The sequence below is a fragment of the Rhinolophus sinicus genome, chromosome 2 (assembly GCF_057876585.1).
Source record: "Rhinolophus sinicus isolate RSI-liver-muscle chromosome 2, RSI-T2T, whole genome shotgun sequence".
Taxonomy (NCBI): Eukaryota; Metazoa; Chordata; class Mammalia; order Chiroptera; family Rhinolophidae; genus Rhinolophus; species Rhinolophus sinicus.
Window position 1 is genome coordinate 184,215,980 of NC_142502.1, and position 19,793 is coordinate 184,235,772.

Below are 19,793 nucleotides of genomic sequence, written 5' to 3' on the forward strand. Positions count from 1 at the left end.
TGCCTGCCAACTGCGTCTCGACCCACACCTCACTTTCACTCACTTGACCCCATTTCTGGCTGCAGATAATCTAGTCACCTTTGAATCGTCTTCTCAAGAATCGGCATACCAAATTACTTAATCAACTGTAGAGTCAAATCTTGCTTCTACCACTGCCTGGCCAGGACCTGGGGTAATTTTTGTAATCTTGCTCATCTTTGTCTTCCTGATCTGTAAATTGGGCAGAAAAACACCTCCCCATCAGCTTTAATACAAGATCCACATGAGAAAATGTATGTAGAACATTTAGCAGAATGCAAATGATGAATGAACACCTTACTTATTAAAAACAGCCGTTTCTGGTGTCCAGAGCTTGCCTTCTCAGGGACTCTGGTTGGTAAGGGCATCTTTTAACGGGAAGAAAAAGGAAAGAAAGAGAAAGAAGCACAAAAGGAAACAATTCTGCAACGGTTTGGTTTCCAGCATTTACGGAGCATCAACGCTGGGTAAGTGCCTGAGATGTGCAGAGGGAGCTCAGGAATAAAGTAACATCTCTGCCCACTCAGAACCTTCAGTGACTAGTGTCATTAAGTCTAGAATTCCGCGGAACAAATGCGGTTTTCCTGGCCGCCTGTTTTTGTTTTTGTTTGTTTTTTTTTTCGTGCTGTTCCCTTCCCCCGGATTCCTGCTCCAGCTCTTCCTTCTCCTTAGCCATCCTCTCCGTGGATTCCGCCTCCCAGGGTTTCGCGGGCTCCAGCTCAGGACAGGATTACTGCGTGGGAGCGCTCCCCGGTGGCAGACATGCGCACTGGGGGCGGCGCACTGCGCATGCGGAAAGATGGCGGGCATGGCGTCTTGAGAATCGTGGGTCTCCCTGCGCTCCCCGAGTCTGCGTGATCCTTCCCGGGGCCGCTGGACACTGGCGCGGTCGTCTCCGGCCCAAACTAGCCCAGTGCACCTCCGAGCAGGCCGCAAGCCCAGTTCTTGGCTCCGGGAACCACAGGGTTGGGAGCGGCGTCCGACCCGAGCGGGAGAAGGCGGGAGAGCTCGCGGGGTGCGAGGGCGAGGGGCCGCTGGCTGGGCAGCATGAGTCAGCAGCGGCCGGCGCGGAAGCTGCCCAGCCTGCTCGTGGACCCGGCAGAGGAGACGGTACGCCGCCGGTGCCGAGACCCCATCAACGTGGAGGGCCTGCTGGTAAGTCCCGGGGGCAGCCTGCGTCCTGCGCGCCCGGGGTCCCGGCCGGCTGCGGGGCGGGCTGGGGTCGGGTCCGGTCGGGCCGCGTCTCGGGCCAGCCGCCCCTTCCCTCACTGGGGAAGCCGGACTGGGTGTCTCCTGAGTTACGAGCTCGCCCCGGGCCGGGCCGTGGCTGCTCCTCTGTCTCCTCTGTCCTTGCACTGCCCATTAGGTACTATAAACCGACCTGGTCACTCGATTCAACTCTGTTGCCTTCTTTCAGCGCGTACTCTCAAGTGTGTCAGCCTTCTGGGCTTTCACCTTGGGGCTACGGAGCACTGTTGGAGAAAGTTGCTCAACTTTGCGTTAGAAAATCTTGTTTTCCTACCTCCACTCACCCTCAGTATATCTCTGCAAGCGATCATCTTTCTCTTGGGCTTCCTGTCCCGTTCTGCTTAACTGGAACCATTTAAAAGCTTGTCCATATCTCGCATTTCCCACCCCGCAGCTCCCCGTTCAGAAAAACAGAAAAAAATGGAAGGGGAGATTGGGCTTCGTTCCAGCCAAAGGTTAATTTCCTCTATTGTTGCTCTAGATTAGATGCGATATACTGTATGTCATGATATAACTCCCAAATCTGTAAATCGAGCTCAGAGCTTTCCAACTGTCCACTAGATATCTCTGCTTAGATTTGAAACTCACATGTCCAAAATTGAATTCATTATCTTCTTGCCTAAGCAAGAAACAACTTTGCTGTTTCCTATCTTAATAAATGGCAACACACCCACCATATTGTCCAAACACCTATCCTAAGCATCATTCTTGCCTTTTCTTTTTTTGAACCTGCCTCCCTCCATCTTTCTAATCCAATTAAAATTAATCCCCGATACTTGCCACTTTTAACCATCTATCTTTCAGATTGTTGCAATGTCTTACTAACCAGCTTTCCTGCTTCTGGTTTTGCCCCCAACTTTTCTGTATATTCTCCACACCGCAACTAACCGTATGGTCTTTTTAAAGCATATTTATGATTATTTCATTTGGCTTAAAGACTGTTGTGGTTCCCTAGTGCTCTCAGGTTAGATTCGAAACTTCTTAATCAGGCCCCTGGGTTTATCTTTCCTGAACTGCTTATAGTTGCTAAGTTTTTCATATTTCCACATTCTTTTGGATAAAATGGTGATTCGAATACCTATGTCTGTGTTTTTTAATTGGCCAGTGATTGGAAGTATTTAATAATTAAATACATAGAAGTCTATTGCTATGCAAAGGTTAGTTATGTACCTGGATGAGTGTTTGATGTTCCCGTTAAGTAAGTGGCTTGCAAACTGAGAAGGGAGAAAATGGTATTGTTTGAAGGTAGCATATTTTTAGTATTAGTAGTAGTATATAATATAGTATTATTTTTCAGTCTGCAAGCTGAAAAATAAGGAATATTTAAATGAATGTAATCACCTTGGAGAAAGGTATGTTTTCAGAGGGCTCTTAAAGGGATGTTATTCTCCAAAACAGGCAGTCGGTACAAAGAGGCATCTGTATAGAGAAATTTTTAACTAATTTAAAGACAGTGCTTAAGATTTTAGCTTCCAGAACTCACTTTTTAGTCTCTCCTTTTTCTTTGAAATCTCAGATTTAGAAGCATTGATGTCTTTAGATGTAGGACTAGGAACGGTAGTAAAATAGCATGGAATGTGCTGACTTACCCATCAGAAGCCGCTGGTTCTTAGACTGCTGTCATCCTTAGTGATTTTGGAGGCCTCTGCCTTCTCTATTCCTTTCCAAGGCTTATAATAAACCTGAACAAATGAGAGGCAGATTTGAGGATTGAAAGGAAATCTAGTCTTGAGATGTGGCTGGTACTGGGCTGTCCCTTGGTATCCCTTCAGGGGAATTACCTGCGAGTAACCTCTCAGTGAGGTTTTCTTAATAGAAACATTGATGCTGCCCCCGCAGTTGTGGGTTGCGGGAACTAGAAGCAGCAACATCTCTGCTGGCATCTGGGCAGGTTGGTCACATAGAAATTTAAGGGAGCGTTCCTCTGAGGACTCATCCTAAAGATGCTGAAAAGGTAAAAACCAAGTGTCCTTATTTCAAAGTGCAGGAGCCACTTTGAAAAGGCCTAATCTGCGACAATTTGAGCCTCAAAATAACAGACTTTATACTCATGGACTAAAATGAGAACCCAGGCTGCTCAGGTGTATTTCTGTAAGTACTATTCCTCCACATCTTTCGATGTGGAACTAAACACAAGTTATCTGCCCCCGTACACAACATACAGCGTAGACTAGCGCAGAAGACATAGGATCACTGCTCCACACGTGCCTATTCATAAAAGAGGAAAGCGAGAGTCACGGAGCAGTAACTGGTCCACAGCAGTGCTGCAATCCAGCCCGGTAAACGTTCGCATTTCCTGATTAGGTCTCAAGGCCTGGGCATAATTCTCCATGCTCCCAGCTCCACACTCTGGGCTCTTGGTTCCACAGTCTGAGTTTTCCTTTCCTTTTCATGAAAGGTAATATTGTTGTAGCTCAGTAGTTTTTTTCAGCCTGCTTCCTGTCCGTGGAATTTTAGGTGTCCGCTTTTAATGTAAACTGTCCCTGTTGCTTTTAGTCCACGCTGGCAGTGTTTTTGCTGATACAATTCTCCCGTAAACTGTAGAATTCACTCCTGTGACTCTTGTGGTTGACTCAGTAGTAGACAGGAGTCCCACTCACAGATTTCTTCAAGCCAAACCCTCTGTGCCTTGGGCTCCTGCCGGGATGGCTGAGTGACAGTGACCTGAAGCTTCTTAGACCTGCGAGGCTCATCCTGCGAGGCTCATCCTTAATCTCTTTCAAGGGCCTTTTGTGTGACCGAACAGTATTCCGAGGTACCATCTTTGATGTCGGGAGGTGTTAACCGAAAGTTGTAGTCACACCCTCACCTTCATCTCCAGACTGTTCTAGCAGTGCCTTTGATTTGGTCTTTTCTCAGAAGTCGTTGATTTTTAGCTTCTGGAGATGCTGAGAGTTTTTAAAGCTACTAAGTCCTGGCTCCTTTTGGTTTAACAGTTACTCCCTCAATTTCTCTCTCACATTTTACTGTGAGCTGCAAGGAGAAGCCAGGTGCCAGCGCCAGCACTCTGCGAGGAAATCTCCTTTGTTAGATCACGCAGCCCATTAACATCTTCTACTTTCCACATACTGCAGCTGTCAGTGTTGCTAAGTGCTCTGTCTTAGCATAACCAGGCTCCCCCTTCGTCCAGTTTCTAGCATGTTCCTTTCTTCCTTCCTTTTGAACCCTCACTGGCAGTGAGTGTCCTCAAAGCCCAGATTTCTACTGACAGTCTTTTCAAGAATGCTTAGTCTTGAACGGACGTTTTAGTAATTATTCTGTGTTTGTATTGATATAAGGGAATGCCCTTGAGTTACACACTGATCTAGGGGCCTGCACTGTACCCTCAAATGATTCAGAAAAAAAAAAAGTGTGTGTAGAGAGAGAAAAATGATAACATGAATGTAATAAAGGATGAACATTTGGGCGATTTGGGTGAAGACTATCTGGCAATTCTTAGTACTATTTCTGTACCTTTTCCAACGACTGACATTATTTCAAGATAAAAATAAAATGGGTATCCCTGCCAGGAGCCCACAGGATCAGTCTCCTGTTGGGAGGGGCCTCCGTTGTTCCTCAGCTGAAGTGGACGCCCCTCTCCACTCCACCTCCTGGCCCCGTTTCTCCTCCATTCAAGGGTCCATACAAGAATGTAGAGCCCCATCAGTCTCCCTGCAGAGGTGAGGGGCACTGCTCTGATCTGAGGGGCCTGACTGACTTGGGGCCAAGTGCACGGGTGGCATTTCATTTTTTTTTTTTATAATAACTCACTAATGTGTGAGGAAACATTCTGATCTTAAAGTCACTTCAAAAGGAGAGATCCTATGTAGTCCCTCCTACTCCCAGAAAAGCTGGCCTACCTGTTGAATGCAATTCACAAAGTTCCAGTTGGAAAGGCTTGCCAGGCTTGTCAGGCTGGATCTCTCCCGATGATATGCTAGAAAGCAGAAAACGAGGCTCCGTATTCTTCAGTGATCCTTACTTATTCATGGTGTACCCAGGCGGGAGTCTTCACCTGGGGTTCTTGTGTCTGTAGATACTCATTGTTTTATGGTGCTAAGTTGTTTCTCTGTTGGTCATCTCTGACGTGTTACTAGAAACGATGTCAATTTCCATACATGAGTTTAACAAATATTTACCAAGCGCCTGAATGTGCCAGGCACTATTCTAGTTCTAAAAGGAAAACAATTATATGTGCTTGCATAGGGCAACAGAATTTCTCATTTAATTTTCACAATAGCTTGGAAAATGGGCAATAAAGTTATCCCACTATACGTGTTATAGAAGGTTGGGATTGCCCCGCATCTAAGAGGTCACATAAGTAGTAGTGCCAACCCAGTCTTAAGCCAGAACTACTTTGAATATAAAGGAGGTGACTGTCATTCCTGCGGGCACTTGGAAATCTCCAGAATTGTAGACCTGTAGGATTTATGCATATGAGGATGTCTGCCCCTGAGGGGCCACGATGCTACTGTGATTCCCTCAAGCTAAAGAGATGGTGTTTTCATATTCAGAGAAAAACAAATGAATGGATACTGTTGGAGCCTGTTTTCCCACAGATCTCAGTATAGCCAACATGCAGTACAGAATCCAGGGAAAAGAAAGTCATACGTCTGTTGTTATGCCTCATTATGCCTCATTGGGGTATTAGCCCTGTGCCAACCTGTGAGTAGCAACAGTCTAGGTGAGGAGACGAGGGAAGGGGCTGTAGAGCAGAAAAGGTGCCCTGCTAGGACATGTGGAGAGCAGAAAGTGAGGCGGCCTGTCCGGGAACCAGGAAGTACTGTGCGTGGAGGGCCTGGCGCAGCGGCTCCAACTCATGGAGGGAAGTCTTTGCAGCCTTAAGGCACCGATGAGCTCTGCTCCGTGCTCTTTGTGTGCGTTCTCCGGCTGCACCCACGGGAGTCACGTTTATAGTCATTAAAGGAGTATGCTGCAGATACATAAGTAACAGATCGGGGGCTGAGGAGAACACTCACAAACAGACCTTAATATATATGTAATGGGGCGTGCGGCACGGTGGCTCAGGTGGTTGGAGCCCCGAGCTCCTAACACCGAGGTCGCCGGTTCGATTCCCACAAGGGACAGTGAGCTGCGCCCTCTACAGCTAAGATGGTAAACAACAGCTCTCCCTGGAGTTGGGCTGCCCTGAGCCTCAGGCCAGTGGAGTGCAAGGCTCATGATACCACCTTGGGCCAGGGAGCTGCGTCCTGCACAAGTAGACAGAACAACGGCTTGAATCAGAGTAGGGGTGTGGGGTGTGTGTGTGTGTGTGTGTATATATATATATATATATATATATATATATATATATGTAATAATTTAGGATATTTGTTTGTGTTTCAAGTCATTGTGATGAGGATGGATGTTTTTCGTTCAAGAATCTTGCTACTGTAGTTAGACTGTCTCATAGGACATCAGCAGAAGGGTTAAATGTGAAAATAGCAGTGACCGTCGGTCATACTCGGTCTGTGTTTGATTCTAACAGGACTGCCTGTCGGTGTTTCGCTGTGGGACACCCTGTTCGCAAGTCACTGCGGTCCACATCTAGTCCCTGCCCCCAAGACAAGCGTTTCCAACCCTGGTTTTGCACACCCCAGCCGGTCTCTGTTTTCCTTTAAATTCTAACAACTGAATTAATTTTACAGCCGAGTTCTATTTCAGTGGAATTATTTCATATCAAGCTAACTTGCTAATATATGCTATCATCTTGTCATAGACGATCTGGAAATCATTGTGCCAAGGATTTGTAACACTGATAAGAGCTTCTGAGCTGCTCACCTCGCCTTCAGGCTTCCCCACTCCCTAGGCTTTGCTGTGTTTCTCCCATATGTAGATTCCTAAACCATGAGCTTGAATATGTGGGATTCTTGTTCGGAAATCGGTGGTGAGTCTCCACTGGTTATGCCATGACGTCTAAACTCCTTAGCGTGACTTGCATGGTCCTCCATGTGGAGTGTGGTTCCAGCATGCCCGTCAAGGCTTGTCCTTCGACGTTCAGCTGGGGGTCCCCTCCCTGTGAACCCTGCGATTTCCATTTCTGGGGGCATCCGTGGTAGCCCTGCTGATTCTTCTCTGAGAGTAAGTACCTTGTGGAATTCACTTACCCCAGTTTTGCTACAGCCAGTTTGGGGGCCAGCTTTTTGACTTAGACAAGAGCTAAACCTGATCACAGCCGATCTGGAGGCACATGACACCACTATACTTGGTTCTAAGCACGAGGCTAATACGGATTCCTGTTTACCCGGCTTTATCTAAAGGTTTTCTTTATTTTTTTGCAAAAACAGTTTCTAAACATATTGCAAGTGTTCCGACCAGTTTATGTGAACTTTCATAGCCTCTAATCAGCTGATGCAATAGTGAACAGCTATTACCAATTTCCTGCTTGTTTCAGGGATTTAAAAGAAGCTTGTCAATACATCTAAATACCAATTTCTAGTTGTGTAGCATGCATTATTTCCCAGCATGAGAAATGTTACTCTTTTTACATTTTACAGCTGCCTGTGAAAGTTTGTGGGCAAATTTTTTGGAGACACTTAACACTTAAATAGCAAGAGGTGAGCATTTATGAGCATATCTTACACCTCCTCTGAGCTTTCCCGAGTCAGGGACAGTGTCCTAATCAGATTTGTATTTTATCCTCAGTTCCTGATGCGTCAGTAAATTAATGCCTACGCAGTAATACAGTCTCATATTCATATTTGCTCTCCCTCAGCAGCCCTTCCCCACCCCTTTCTCTCTTTACCTTAGAAATTTAAATCTATGAACATCGTCAGATCTGATCACACTTAGAGTAAACATAATTTGGGAGAAGGACTGGTTTTCTCACACCCACATTGTTATCCCACGGTGAAAACAAGACCTGCATATTGTCCAGTAAAATGCTGTTCATTTGCATTGTTTTTACATTACTAAGTTAAATTTCTGTATCTTATTTTTTTCAGCCATCAAAAATAAGGATTAATTTAGAAGATAATGTACAATATGTATCCATGAGAAGTAAGTTGATTCCTGAATAGGTTTTAGATTTTGTAGTTTGAACTTTCTTTGTTCCTTTGTTAAATTATCAGTAGTTTGAATGATTTAAATGATTTATTTTAAATATAGATAAGTTGATGAGAAACTGAAATGAAATATATTATTTGTACACTGAAATGTAAAGCTTAGAATTTCCTGAGGTGGGCTGAATAGTGTGCTCAAATGCATTTATTCTCTGTTGCTTTGGAAACGTTATTTTAAAAATAGAATGGTCTGTGTTGAGGGATATTTCCCCAGGGCCCGGTGAGGGCAGTTACTTTACTGTCAGCAGAATTGAAAGCCGTTTGACAACAAACCTGAGGACAGGCTCTTGCCCTCCCGGTTTCCTTTGCCCTGTCCTTTGGCTCCTGCTGTGGGTCTGTGTTCAGTCAGTTGAAGGAAAAGGAAAGTCAGTTGCTTTAGTTCCCTGTCCTGCTGGGAGTCGTCGTGATAGATCGCCCCACACCTGCCTCTCCCTTAATTTGGTCCTAATCTCATCGAATATGTAGTGCATGTATGCCGACACAGAAATCTTAATACCAACCCTCAATTTTCCCTCTGCCCCTGCCAGTCTCACCCATAGCAGGCCTCCAAGTGTTCCGTTTGAAGCGTTCCTTCGTCTGTCCTCTCCCACCGACGTGGAGTAACGTCTGACATTTATTGAGCTCATACAGTGCCTGGCCCTGTACTAGGCTCTTTGTATGGACTGTCCCAGCAACCCTTCAAAATGTAGGTCTGGATTATTATCCATATTTTGTAGATGAGGAAACTGAGGCCCAGAGAGGTTAAGGAACTTGCTCAGTCAGGGTTCAACCCCACGCCTCCCTGACTTGAGCCGACGCCTTAACCACTGTCTTAGACTGCTGCTTCTGGTTTAGGTTCTCACGATCGCTCGCAAACGGAAGCAGTGGGACAGTCTCCTAAGTAGGTGGTCTGCTCCCGGCCACTTCACCCCCTAGCCTCTTCCCATCTGCGGCCAGTGTGATTTTTCTAATAGAGAAACGGGAGGGTAGTATCACTCACCCTAAAATTCCTCAGCGATGCTGTTACCTAGGAGAGGAAACTGACTCGCCATTTACTTGGTTTTACTTATTTGTGTTACGTTTATGAGCTATCTCATATGCTTAAAAGAAACAAGGCATCATGGAAGGACAGACAATAAGACCAGACCCTGGAGGCTGTTCCTTGCTTCACTTTGCAGCCTCGTCCTCCAGCACTCTGCTGCCCACCCACTAGCTCTGGCTCCCTGCGTACACGGGGTCCTCAGATGCTGCTCTGGCTTTTGACATGTGGTTCCCTCTGCCTCATTTAGGGCTCTGGCCTGCCATCAAAGTAGGAGAACACTTTTTCCTCTTCATCTCTCTATTCTCTGTTCCCAGCATTCTCCCGGTAGGGTGCCTTCCCAGTTTCCCACTCCAGTTAAGGTTTTATTTCATCTTCTCAAGTGACTTTGACTACCTCTCTTAGCACTTATCTCAACGTATTGTTAGAGTTCCTTAAAGACTGTGCAATGCCTTTAGTGGGAAGACCTTTTTAATCATTATGTCCCTTCAGCAACCATCATGTTATAGGTGTTCAGTTAATATCTGTTCTTTGCAAAAAGACTAACATAATAGGAATATTCTAAGCTTATAAGACCATGCCTTGTTAGTATATTTAGTATAATTAAATGCATGCTTTTTAGAGTTAGAATTTCTCATTTGTAATCTTCCAAGTTTTGTTGTAGAATTGTGGCTTTCTTGTACCTCCAATTAAAAAAAATTAATTCCTATTTAATGCTGTTTAATCTTAAGTATAGGAACGGTCTCGACAAAGAAGACATTTACATTGTAAAATTTGTACCTTTGTTCTTGGAATAACTACCAAGAGCAGTCTTTAAACTGAATCATGACACTGCAGAGGTTCTGGAAAAGGGCCTTTCTGATTGACGATAGGATGATTATTTCTTTTGAAACATACCATCTGTTGTGTGCTGTGGAGGAAGAGAAATCATATACTCCACACTAGAAGGACAATTGTTTGTACGTTTATTTCTTCTGCACACCAAATCATAAGAACTTTTCTTTATGGTATAAATTGCGAAAGATGAAAAGAATGATAATACTTCTGGCAAGGCGTGAGATGAGGCCCGCAGACACGCATACAGTTGTAGAGTCCACAGCTGGGTCGCAGGCTTAGCAATACACATCAAAATCCCTTTACAAATGCCCCTCCACTCAGCAATTCCAATCTCTGAATTATCTAAAAGAAATAATTAAAGATGCATACAAAAATGTAGCTACAAAAAGATTTGTTGAAGTGTTGTGCAAAACCGTCCAGTTGTAGACAATCTGAATTTCCAGTATTAGGGTACGTTGGTGACTGTTCCATGGAGTTAAATATTATGTAGCCATGAAGAAAAAATGCCCTTTTTTTCAGTTTTATTGAGAAATAATTGACATACATCACTGTGTGAGTTTAAGATATACAGCATGATGGCTTGATTTACCTATATTGTGAAATGCTTACCACGATAGATTTAGTTAACATCCATCATCTCGTATAGATACAACACAAAGAAAAGAAAAAACTTGCTCCTTGTGATGAGAATGCTAAAGACCAACCCTTAACAACTTTCTTTTATCTCAGTCACGTGGCAGCGCTGACCGCTGTCCTCAGGTCGTACATCACATTTCTAGTAGAAATACATTTGTTGACAAGTCGAGATGTTCACAGTGTTGAGTTAAAAACAGCATGTTAAAAAAATAGTATGTTCCTATTTTTGTTTTTAGAAACTATGTGTACATATTGACACATGCGTGTATGTATGTGTGTGGAGGGGGCAGAATGTATGAAAAACCAAAGTTGTCATATTAGGTGGGTAAGTGAATTAAAGAGATTTTCCCCCTTCATTTGCTTATCCGTTAATAGAGGGTAGTGAATATTTTAAAAAATAGATATGCCACTTTTCCTTGAGGTATAATTGTCCTATTGGAAGACCAATTTGAGCTTTTTCAAAAACTCCATCAGACAGAGTTACACTATGACATGTATAGAAATATTTGAAACATTAAAAAAAAAAGCCAAGTCGCTGCCTTTGCTTTATAAAGAATTTATTTAAGACCAAATGAGAGATTTAATTTTAAAAACCATTTCTAATTCTATTCCTCAGAGTGGTGTGGATACACATGCAAACTCTCCACTTTTTGTCTGATAAGATGCAGCTGGCCTCTGAAAATTCACATGTTCAGTGAACACTGGTTTCATATTTCAAATACTCCTTTAAGTCTAAAGCCTTTGCCTGCCTGGGATAGGCTAATGAACTTTTACCCAGGTCGAGAAATCTATTTCATAAAAATGAGCTATGACTTGGTCAGTGTGTAGTTTCTGTTTGTGTCTGTGCTTACTAACCAAGAGAAAATAAATGATTTTTTTAATGAGTTGAGAAAGAAATGCTATTTAAAATTTTACAAATGTGTTTGTTTTGTTTCCCAGAAGCTCTAAAAGTGAAGAGACCTCGTTTTGATGTATCACTGGTTTATTTAACTCGAAAATTTATGGATCTTGTCAGGAGTGCTCCTGGCGGTATTCTTGATTTAAACAAGGTCGCAACAAAACTGGGAGTACGAAAACGCAGAGTGTATGACATCACCAATGTCTTAGATGGAATCGACCTGGTTGAAAAAAAATCTAAGAACCATATTCGGTGGATGTGAGTTGGTTTCAACCTTTTCATGGCTTTTTTCCCCCTTCACATTAAAGGACAAAACAACAAACTGGATATTAGCAATGTTTTAACAATATAAAACAAAGCAAGATGTGACTTCTTATTAGAAAAGGAGTCTATAAAATTTAACTTGTCAGAAGTCATGCAGTCAGTAGTAGAGCTGGGGCTGAAACTGGGCATTATTGACGCTTAGCTCTTAGTTCAACGATCGCTTCATTAAGCTTCCCCTGCCCCTGCTAATTTCCGTAGGGTTATGATGTGTGTTTTTTGAAAGTCCCTGTGTAAGGGACTAGAAAAGGGGACAAGGCCCAGGGAGAGTCCTGGTTACCTAGGATAATGGGAGAGTAGAAGGAAAGTCAAAACACCCAGTTTCTGTCTGTCGTGGTGAGAAACAGCTCATAGCAACATTTGGAGAAGTTCCGGTAACCTAACCTGTATTTGTTTGTAATCTCTGAGATGTTATTGATGGTGGTCTTTTTCTTTAATACTTTTCAAGAGGATCTGATCTCAGCAATTTTGGAGCAGTGCCCCAACAGAAGAAGTTGCAGGAGGAACTTTCTGACTTATCAGCGATGGAAGACGCTCTGGATGAGTTAATTAAGGACTGTGCTCAGCAGTTGTTTGAGTTAACAGATGACAAAGAAAATGAAAGATATCCTTTAAAACGATTTCTCCTTCCAAAGCAGTTACTTTAAACAATAGAGTCAGGTTGGGGATGTAATTAACATATTTAAGAAACAAAACAAGGCCTTCATAAGTTTAAGCCAAGGTTTAGTAACAGAGCCTCAAATACACTCAGAGGGCGCATCACAGCCTGTAGCTTCTTGGTGTGGCATCTGTTCAACTTCAGTGTTGCATCCTGAGCTCAGCAGTGCAGTAATGTACCAAGTCAGCACTTGCTTTTAAAATTAAATTAGGGGGGCATTCTTGTTCATTTTTGTCGTCTGAGTACTGTAAAGGTGGTAAAATATTTGTTGCTTTTGTGAAATTCATGTTTTCCCTAATTTGTTAACTAGATTTTATTTCTGAAACCGAACGAATGGTCACTGAAATGGCAGTTAAACTGCCTTTCTAGCCCACAGAGCCCAGTGCAGCTCTGAAGCTGTGTCTCGGCACCGGAGCGGGAGACTTGTCTCTGTAGCCGGTCTTCTCCTGGGTCCCCTGGACCGTTTGCTCTCGGTTCCCCTTGCAGCCCCTTGTGAGGCATCACTGTTTCTGAGCCGTCCCATGTTCCCAGTTTACTTAACTCTTCATCAGTCAGAACTCCTCTTTCCACAACACAGGCATTAAAGTGAGAATAAATGCCAACATTACTACAATCAGTCAAAAGTTCTGTGGAGTGAAAAAAAGAATGCTGGGGGAACCCAATAAAACACATAATTGGTAAATTTTAGGCAACACAATAAAACAAGTGCAAAAATTCGGGTAGTGAGCTGGACAAGAATTTTGGATGAGGGACATTTCATGAGTAGGAAGGAGACAGTGCTGAAACTCTTATTCTCTAAGTTATTTATGCTCTTTACAGGTTTTTTCCCACCAGGCCTTTTAGGGGGTTCTCACCAAAAGTGTGAGTATTTTTCCCCAGAGATTCTCATAGTGAGATTTAGCCATGAATAGGGAATGGGGGTTTGGTGGGCGGATTTGATACCGTCCTGAGTTGTGTTTGCGTTGGGGACTCACACTTCATTAATAGTTTTCTCCAGAAATTGTCGTTGTAGTCACAATTGTACAGTCGAAAGGAACTCTTTAAACGGAGTTATAAATATTTGAAAGCTCTATAAAATCTTCAGAATTGTTCATGAAATAAGAATTACATATGGAAATTTTTTTACCAGCTGCTTTCCTTACTTGTAGCCCATAAAAGCTAAAGCTATTCTAAAATTACACTTGCATTCCTGTATTACAGGAGATCAATTCCCTCCCCAATAAGCAGCACTCTGCTTAGAGATCCTTGACTGATATTTACACTAGCGTATGTGACGTATCAAGATATTCACAGTATTCAAGCTTTCCATGAACAGATTGTTATTGCAGTGAAAGCTCCAGCAGAAACCAGACTGGATGTTCCAGCTCCCAGAGAAGTAGGTATCCCTGCATTTGTAAGAAGATGTACAGAAGAGGTGGGCCAGCTGCTTAGGCTGCTCTGACCGCACGCTCTGTAACTTGAAACCTTCCGCGCACGTATGTACGTAGCGCACGGCACTGGACACGTTTTAACTTGTTTTGAATAATAGCAAGCGAAATGCTCATGGTTGGTATCCTCTTAGAGGGGACGAACCTGAAGGACAGAAAGATTCATTAACTTCCTCACAATTACACAGTGAGAAACAGAATCCGAATTCAAACCCCGATAGTTTGGCTTCGGCCTGTTCTTAACCATTGTGCTGCACGGCCTCTTAGAGGAACCACCAAGTACTGGCCTCCATCTTGAAGTTCCAGCAGGAAGATCTAGTCAGCCAAGGCCCCAGGGAGTGACTCACTGACCAAACCCAGAAAAGACCCAGTGTCCTAAATGTATGACACTACATTTAGGGTGAAAAGTAAAATTGCTCTATAAATGAAAGTATTCGTATCAGCTGCCAACTGCTGAGCGCACTCTTTCCCTTGCAGGAAAGTTTGTGTTGAAAGATAATTGTCATCAGAAGGTTGCTTGGTAAAGATGGAGTCGGGACGGAGAGCTGTGGCCACTCCTGGGGCAGAGCACCAGTTCTGACCGCCTGGTAGAGCCATCGGGGCTTGTGGCCATCGGTGTCGTCAGTGCTGTGGGGCTTTGCTCCCTCAGGGTGAAGATACGCACACCAGCCCCCTTTCCTTTATCCCCAGCAGCCCACTGGCCAGGCGACAGCCCATGTTACACGACACTGTCACACATCGACTAAGGACCAGCCTCCTTTTACTCCAGTCACACGCAGATTGTGACTTCTTGGTGATGTTGCCTTGTTCATTTGGATTTAGATAGTCCAAGTCTCCTAAGTAACATTTATATTTAATTTGAGTCATTTCACAGGTATTTAAACTTAAAAAAAAAAAATTAACCACTAGTTTTTCAACACATCCTCATTGGGGGCATGAGAGTCCCTTCTGCAGTGACTGATGGGGTTTGGGGGTTTTTCCCTGTGCTGTGAGCTGCTTCATAAGAGTCCCATTTAGAAGCAATGTACGTGGGGCCATCTGCGCAGCCTTTCCCAGCAGCGGGGAGTGATGCGAGCACACAGCGTTCATTGGGGTCCGACTCCACACACATCCACACAGATCTGGGAGGGCGAACACCAGGGTGGAGAGAATGGCCTCTGCGTCAAAGCCAGCCTGCTGGGTTTCTGGACCATCCTGTTGGGACACAGCCACATGTCCATGTTCACATACCCTGTTTCCCCGGAAATAAGACCTAGCCGGACAGTCAGCTCTCATGCGTCTTCTGGAGCAAAAATTAATATAAGACCCAGTATAATGTAATATATAATATAATGTTATAATACTGGGTCTTATGCTAATTTCTGCTCCAAAAGATGCATGAGAGCTGATTGTCCGGCTAGGTCTTATTTTTGGGGAAACACGATACTGTCTGTAGCTGCCTCTCTATAACAGCAGTTGTGTCGCTGTGACGGTTCGTATGGCCCACGAAGCCAAAAATCTTTCCTATCTCACCCTTTTCAGAAGACGTTTGCCAGCCCGGTTTTGTGGAATATGAAGTCCGCAGCTGGCTGCCAGTTCTGAGCGGCATGGGGTTCCTTTGTTGCTTAGCAATGGCTGTTGAGTTGTACAGTGTATACAGGGGTGTCCAAACTTTTTTCAACATTTTTCACCAAGGGCCATATGCGGTAAAATACACAAACAGCTGGGCCACTCACTCGAGGTGAAGTATGTATTGCCTCACCTGGTTTATTTACGTGAACTAAATATATTTTTGGAATTTGCTGCAGGCCAATTAACAATGGATTGTGGACCGCTGTTGGCCCGCGGGCCGCAGTTTGGACACCCCTGAACTGTATACCATTCAGACCTGGCCTGCCCTGCACCTAGAAGCTGAGTGCAGTTGTTCTCCAGTCTACCTGTGTGGCGCCAGGAAGCTATGGAAAGCATGGCACATGGCGGGGGGGGGGGATCTGAGGCGGATGTGCTGAGTCTCCCCGAACTCACCAGGAGGGAGCAGTGGTGTCTGGTACCCGGCCCAGGCCTGACCGCACAAAAGGGAAGAAAACAGACTGTACAGTTGTACCTACTCCCAGTCAAAACAGGAATCATGACTAGAACTGCCCCTTAAGGATTTAGCATAATTCGCAGTGGAAGCACCCAGTACGGATTTTAGTGTTTTAGTTTACACAACGTATAGTTTGTCTTGACCTCATTCTCTCACTTTTTCAAGTGGATGAAAGAATGGTCCTTTCAGTTAGCTCACTACCTTGTCAGTGGTCTGGAAATCTAAACACACACACCCTTACATGTGAGACTGCAGGGTGTTATATTTTAGATTTCCTTGTCATCAAAACAGATTTTTTAAACTCAAGTACAGATTCCTTGAAGGGGTCAGCCAGCTCCCTGAGTAGAGAAAGCTGGGCTCTTACTACTGAGGTATTCACGTTAGGGCTCGGAAACCATCCTGTGATCAAGTAGCCGTTTGAAGAACGGGAATTGGCCAGTGGTTTAATATGACTAAAGCTAAGTACAAGATTTTCCCGAGTACACGACAGGAAAGTACCTGAATTTAGATTTTCAGAAATGTCCCTTGAAACGTCTGCATTTCTGATAGGTGAAAACATACGATTCCTGAATTCTGTTGTTCCTCCTGACGTTCGGTGTCTTTCTAGGACTCCATCACAGTCCACATCCGGAGCACCAAGGGGCCCATCGATGTTTATCTGTGTGAAGTGGAGCAGGATCACTCGGGGAGCAGAGTGTCTGATGGTGCAGGAGCCTCTTCATCTAAAACCAAACACCCAGAAGACCCCGATCAAGGTAAACACCAGATTTGTGCTTGGGAAAATTGAAGATTCTCGTGATTTGTAAAATATATATGTGTATTGTGGCCCAGCCACAAAAACGGGAGTTAAAAAATTACAAGGTAATTCGTAATAGAGTTTAGAATATTTCTAACAATTTGACAGTTGAATTCCATGTGGTTTTGATACGAGTGAAAACTTAGAATTGCGGTTGGTCCCATCATGGTGCCAGCTGGTGGTGGTCTCCACAGAGAAGGCCCTCTGCATGCTCTGACGGGGGCTGCCAGGTACGTGTTTGAGTTTCAGTTTCTTGTGAGATGGAAAACATTAGCTTTATGCCCTTGGCATGAGAATATGGTTCTTGACGAGGGATCTTCAGTTTTCTTTTTAAGCAGCTGAGTTGTACTGTTGCGTGGTTGCCTTTTACACCCTCTCTTAGAAGAATTTCTTTCATGTTTGTAATTTTGCAGAAGAAAATCCTGCACAACAAAGTGAAGAATTGCTTGAAGTAGGCAACTAATAGGAGTTGGGAATTCATGTATTGAGTGTGTGGGGACATCCTATGTGGAAGAATTATGCATCATGTTTGATTCACAGAGCAATAAACTGCCCATGAAGTTCCCTCGTTCCCAGGCAGTCGCGGATGAAGGCCAGCAGCGCCTTTGAGTAGTTCACCACGTAGAGCCCTGGATAGTTACGGTTCTGCATTTGAAAACAACTCTTTATAATGATTCACTGCTTTCTGTCAGTGACACAGACATCCGACCTACAGGAATACATAGATCACAGAGTATCACTGAAACACACGCTCAGGCCTGAAATGGACAATTCTTCGTGGACTCTGCCCTTCCTTCAAAGTCCGTGTGTCGTTATCACAAAAGAAGTTGCCTTACGTGGTTCACGTCTGCAGGTAGCTGTTGGATATTGGTGGGTGTGCACATGCGTCTAAGGGTGATATCTTTGTATCTATCTGTATAATGTTTGAATGACATGAAATACGTCGGAGTGAAACTTGTCACCAATGTACAGCCAAATAATGTATATATGGAAAGTAACACAAATTCTCTAATTCCTGTGGTATCTATAACTTATTAGAATCCTCGGAATGAGGGTTAGGGGAGAGTTTTTTCCGAACTTCTACATGTAGAAGTATCATAAATATGCTATCCATTTAAAGGTCATGGATTTAATCAAAGAATTTCAGTATGCTTCCCAGTGTTAGAATTGGATTTGAGCTACCTACAGTCATTGCGTCTGAGCACCGGTGGCCTGTAGGGGCAAGTGTGGAACTGCTATCAGGTAGTGACTTAATAGATCATGAGACATGTATTATATCATGGTGAAAATTGCAAACTATTTTAACCTCTTTGCCAGCAGATTTTGTAATATGTTTCTGTATGCAGCCTTGTTCTTCAATCAGAAGAGTTTTACTTGTGATGAGTTAGTCGTACCCTGCCATCTCTCCAGCTCTAGTCCCCCATTTCCAAGTACCTAGCTAATTCTACCTCACTGGGTAAGTCACTTACCACTCCGTGCCTCAGTTTACTCAGTAGTTTACCGTTAGACTGTGAGCTCCTTGAGGGGTTTGTCTTAATCATTGTTATACCCAGCGCCTTGCACCATGCCTGGCACAGAAAAAGTGCTCAATGAATGTTGGAATAAATCAGTGAATGAGTGAGTGAGTGACTTGTAAGATCGGACTAACAGTACTTGGCTTGTCTGCCATACAGGAATCTTGTGAGCAGCATCCAGATTTATATATTAAACCTCTCGCTTTCAAAGAAAAATTTGAAACAACCTGAAATTAAGACCATGTGTGAAACAATTTAAAATAGGAATAAAAAAATCAACATATTTAGCTATAATACCAAGTATTTAGGGTTCCTCTAACCTCTGAGCTGCAGCGGCTTTTCCAGTCCTGTTCCTCTGCCTCCTCGCTCCGGGCAGCCCCTGCTGGCTTTCCTCTCAAGGCCTGGGACTGCTGTCCATGTCCTCACTCTGGACATGCTTGGCGAGCGTGAGAGTTTTAGCAGGTCTGTGTACATGTAGTCAGGTGCTCAGTGGAAAGATCTGGGCCGTGTGTGATCCATTGGTGGGTGTCAGTTTCTATTCTCATGGCTAAAACCATGAGAAGAGATGAGGGCATCTGATGAGGGTATAGCAGGAGAAGAGGAGAGGCCCACGACGTCGTGTCTAAGGGAAATACGGAAGAAAAAGCCTTTCCCGAGAAGGAATAATGGGAGGGGGGTGGGTGAACAGTAAAGAAGGTAGTTCCCTACAAACGAACACAGGAAACCGTCCGCCAAAGGTGATAGCGTCGTTTCTGAGCAGCCGTTCCTTACTGGTGAAATGTGACAAATGTTCTACTTTACAGATTGTTCTGAGGGTGAAATGAGACCTTGTGAATGCAAGTCCTTTGTAAACTGTAGACGTGTTACATAAAGGAGTATTTCCCGTCGCTGCAGCTTCTGGTGTCTGGTGTCATGTTTTCACAACTGCTATTGGAGCCCCGGAGCTAGCTCCCAGCTCTCCCCTCCGTCCTGACTGCCACTACCCATCTCTATGCTGCCGCTTCCTTCCGTAGCCCTCAGCCCCACTCAGAAACCTTCAGGCTGCCGTCCCCGCTCCTGAGCTAGAAGGCCTGACACAGGCCAGCCCAGCCTCGCTTGCCAGTCTCACGACTGCCCCTCAAGCCTCCAGCCCCAACCAAATGGCTCTCGTCACTGTGCCTGACACACACATTGCACTTTGCACCTGTGCCTGTGCTCTCTTCCTTCTGCCTGGAATTGTCTTCCTCTTCTGTTTTCAAAACTGCATCTCCACTGGGAACCTGGCTTAAACGCCATCTTCCACTTGGCTCCATCGTGCCTGCAGTCCAAGCAGAGCAT

At 44.3% G+C, this 19,793-nt stretch overlaps 1 protein-coding gene across 3 annotated transcripts; it reads left to right on the forward strand.

Moving 5' to 3' along the window:
• Window positions 1-789: 789 nt before the first annotated feature.
• Window positions 790-19,369, forward strand: E2F6 (E2F transcription factor 6). Of its 3 annotated transcripts, XM_088796296.1 has the most exons (8): window positions 1,035-1,173; window positions 7,743-7,802; window positions 8,190-8,244; window positions 11,737-11,953; window positions 12,465-12,620; window positions 13,935-14,049; window positions 16,774-16,921; window positions 17,376-19,369. In XM_088796296.1, the coding sequence occupies exons 3-8, from the start codon at window positions 8,238-8,240 to the stop codon at window positions 17,423-17,425; spliced, it is 693 nt and encodes a 230-aa protein (XP_088652422.1). In that variant the 5' UTR covers window positions 1,035-1,173; window positions 7,743-7,802; window positions 8,190-8,237; the 3' UTR covers window positions 17,426-19,369. The 3 variants fall into 3 exon arrangements, with proteins under 3 accessions (XP_088652423.1, XP_088652421.1, XP_088652422.1); XM_088796295.1 differs by lacking the exon at window positions 7,743-7,802 and having other exon boundaries at window positions 804-1,173; XM_088796297.1 differs by lacking the exons at window positions 7,743-7,802; window positions 8,190-8,244 and having other exon boundaries at window positions 790-1,173.
• The last annotated feature ends 424 nt before the right edge of the window (window positions 19,370-19,793 follow it).

Excerpts from the sequence above, each read along its gene's own strand:
- E2F6 (XM_088796295.1), top strand. The coding sequence starts at position 1,066 with ATGAGTCAGCAGCGGCCGGCGCGGAAGCTGCCCAGCCTGCTCGTGGAC. Across the intron at positions 1,174-8,189 it reads TCAACGTGGAGGGCCTGCTG|CCATCAAAAATAAGGATTAA; the intron begins GTAAGTCCCGGG and ends TATTTTTTTCAG. Across the intron at positions 14,050-16,773 it reads ATGTTCCAGCTCCCAGAGAA|GACTCCATCACAGTCCACAT; the intron begins GTAGGTATCCCT and ends GTGTCTTTCTAG.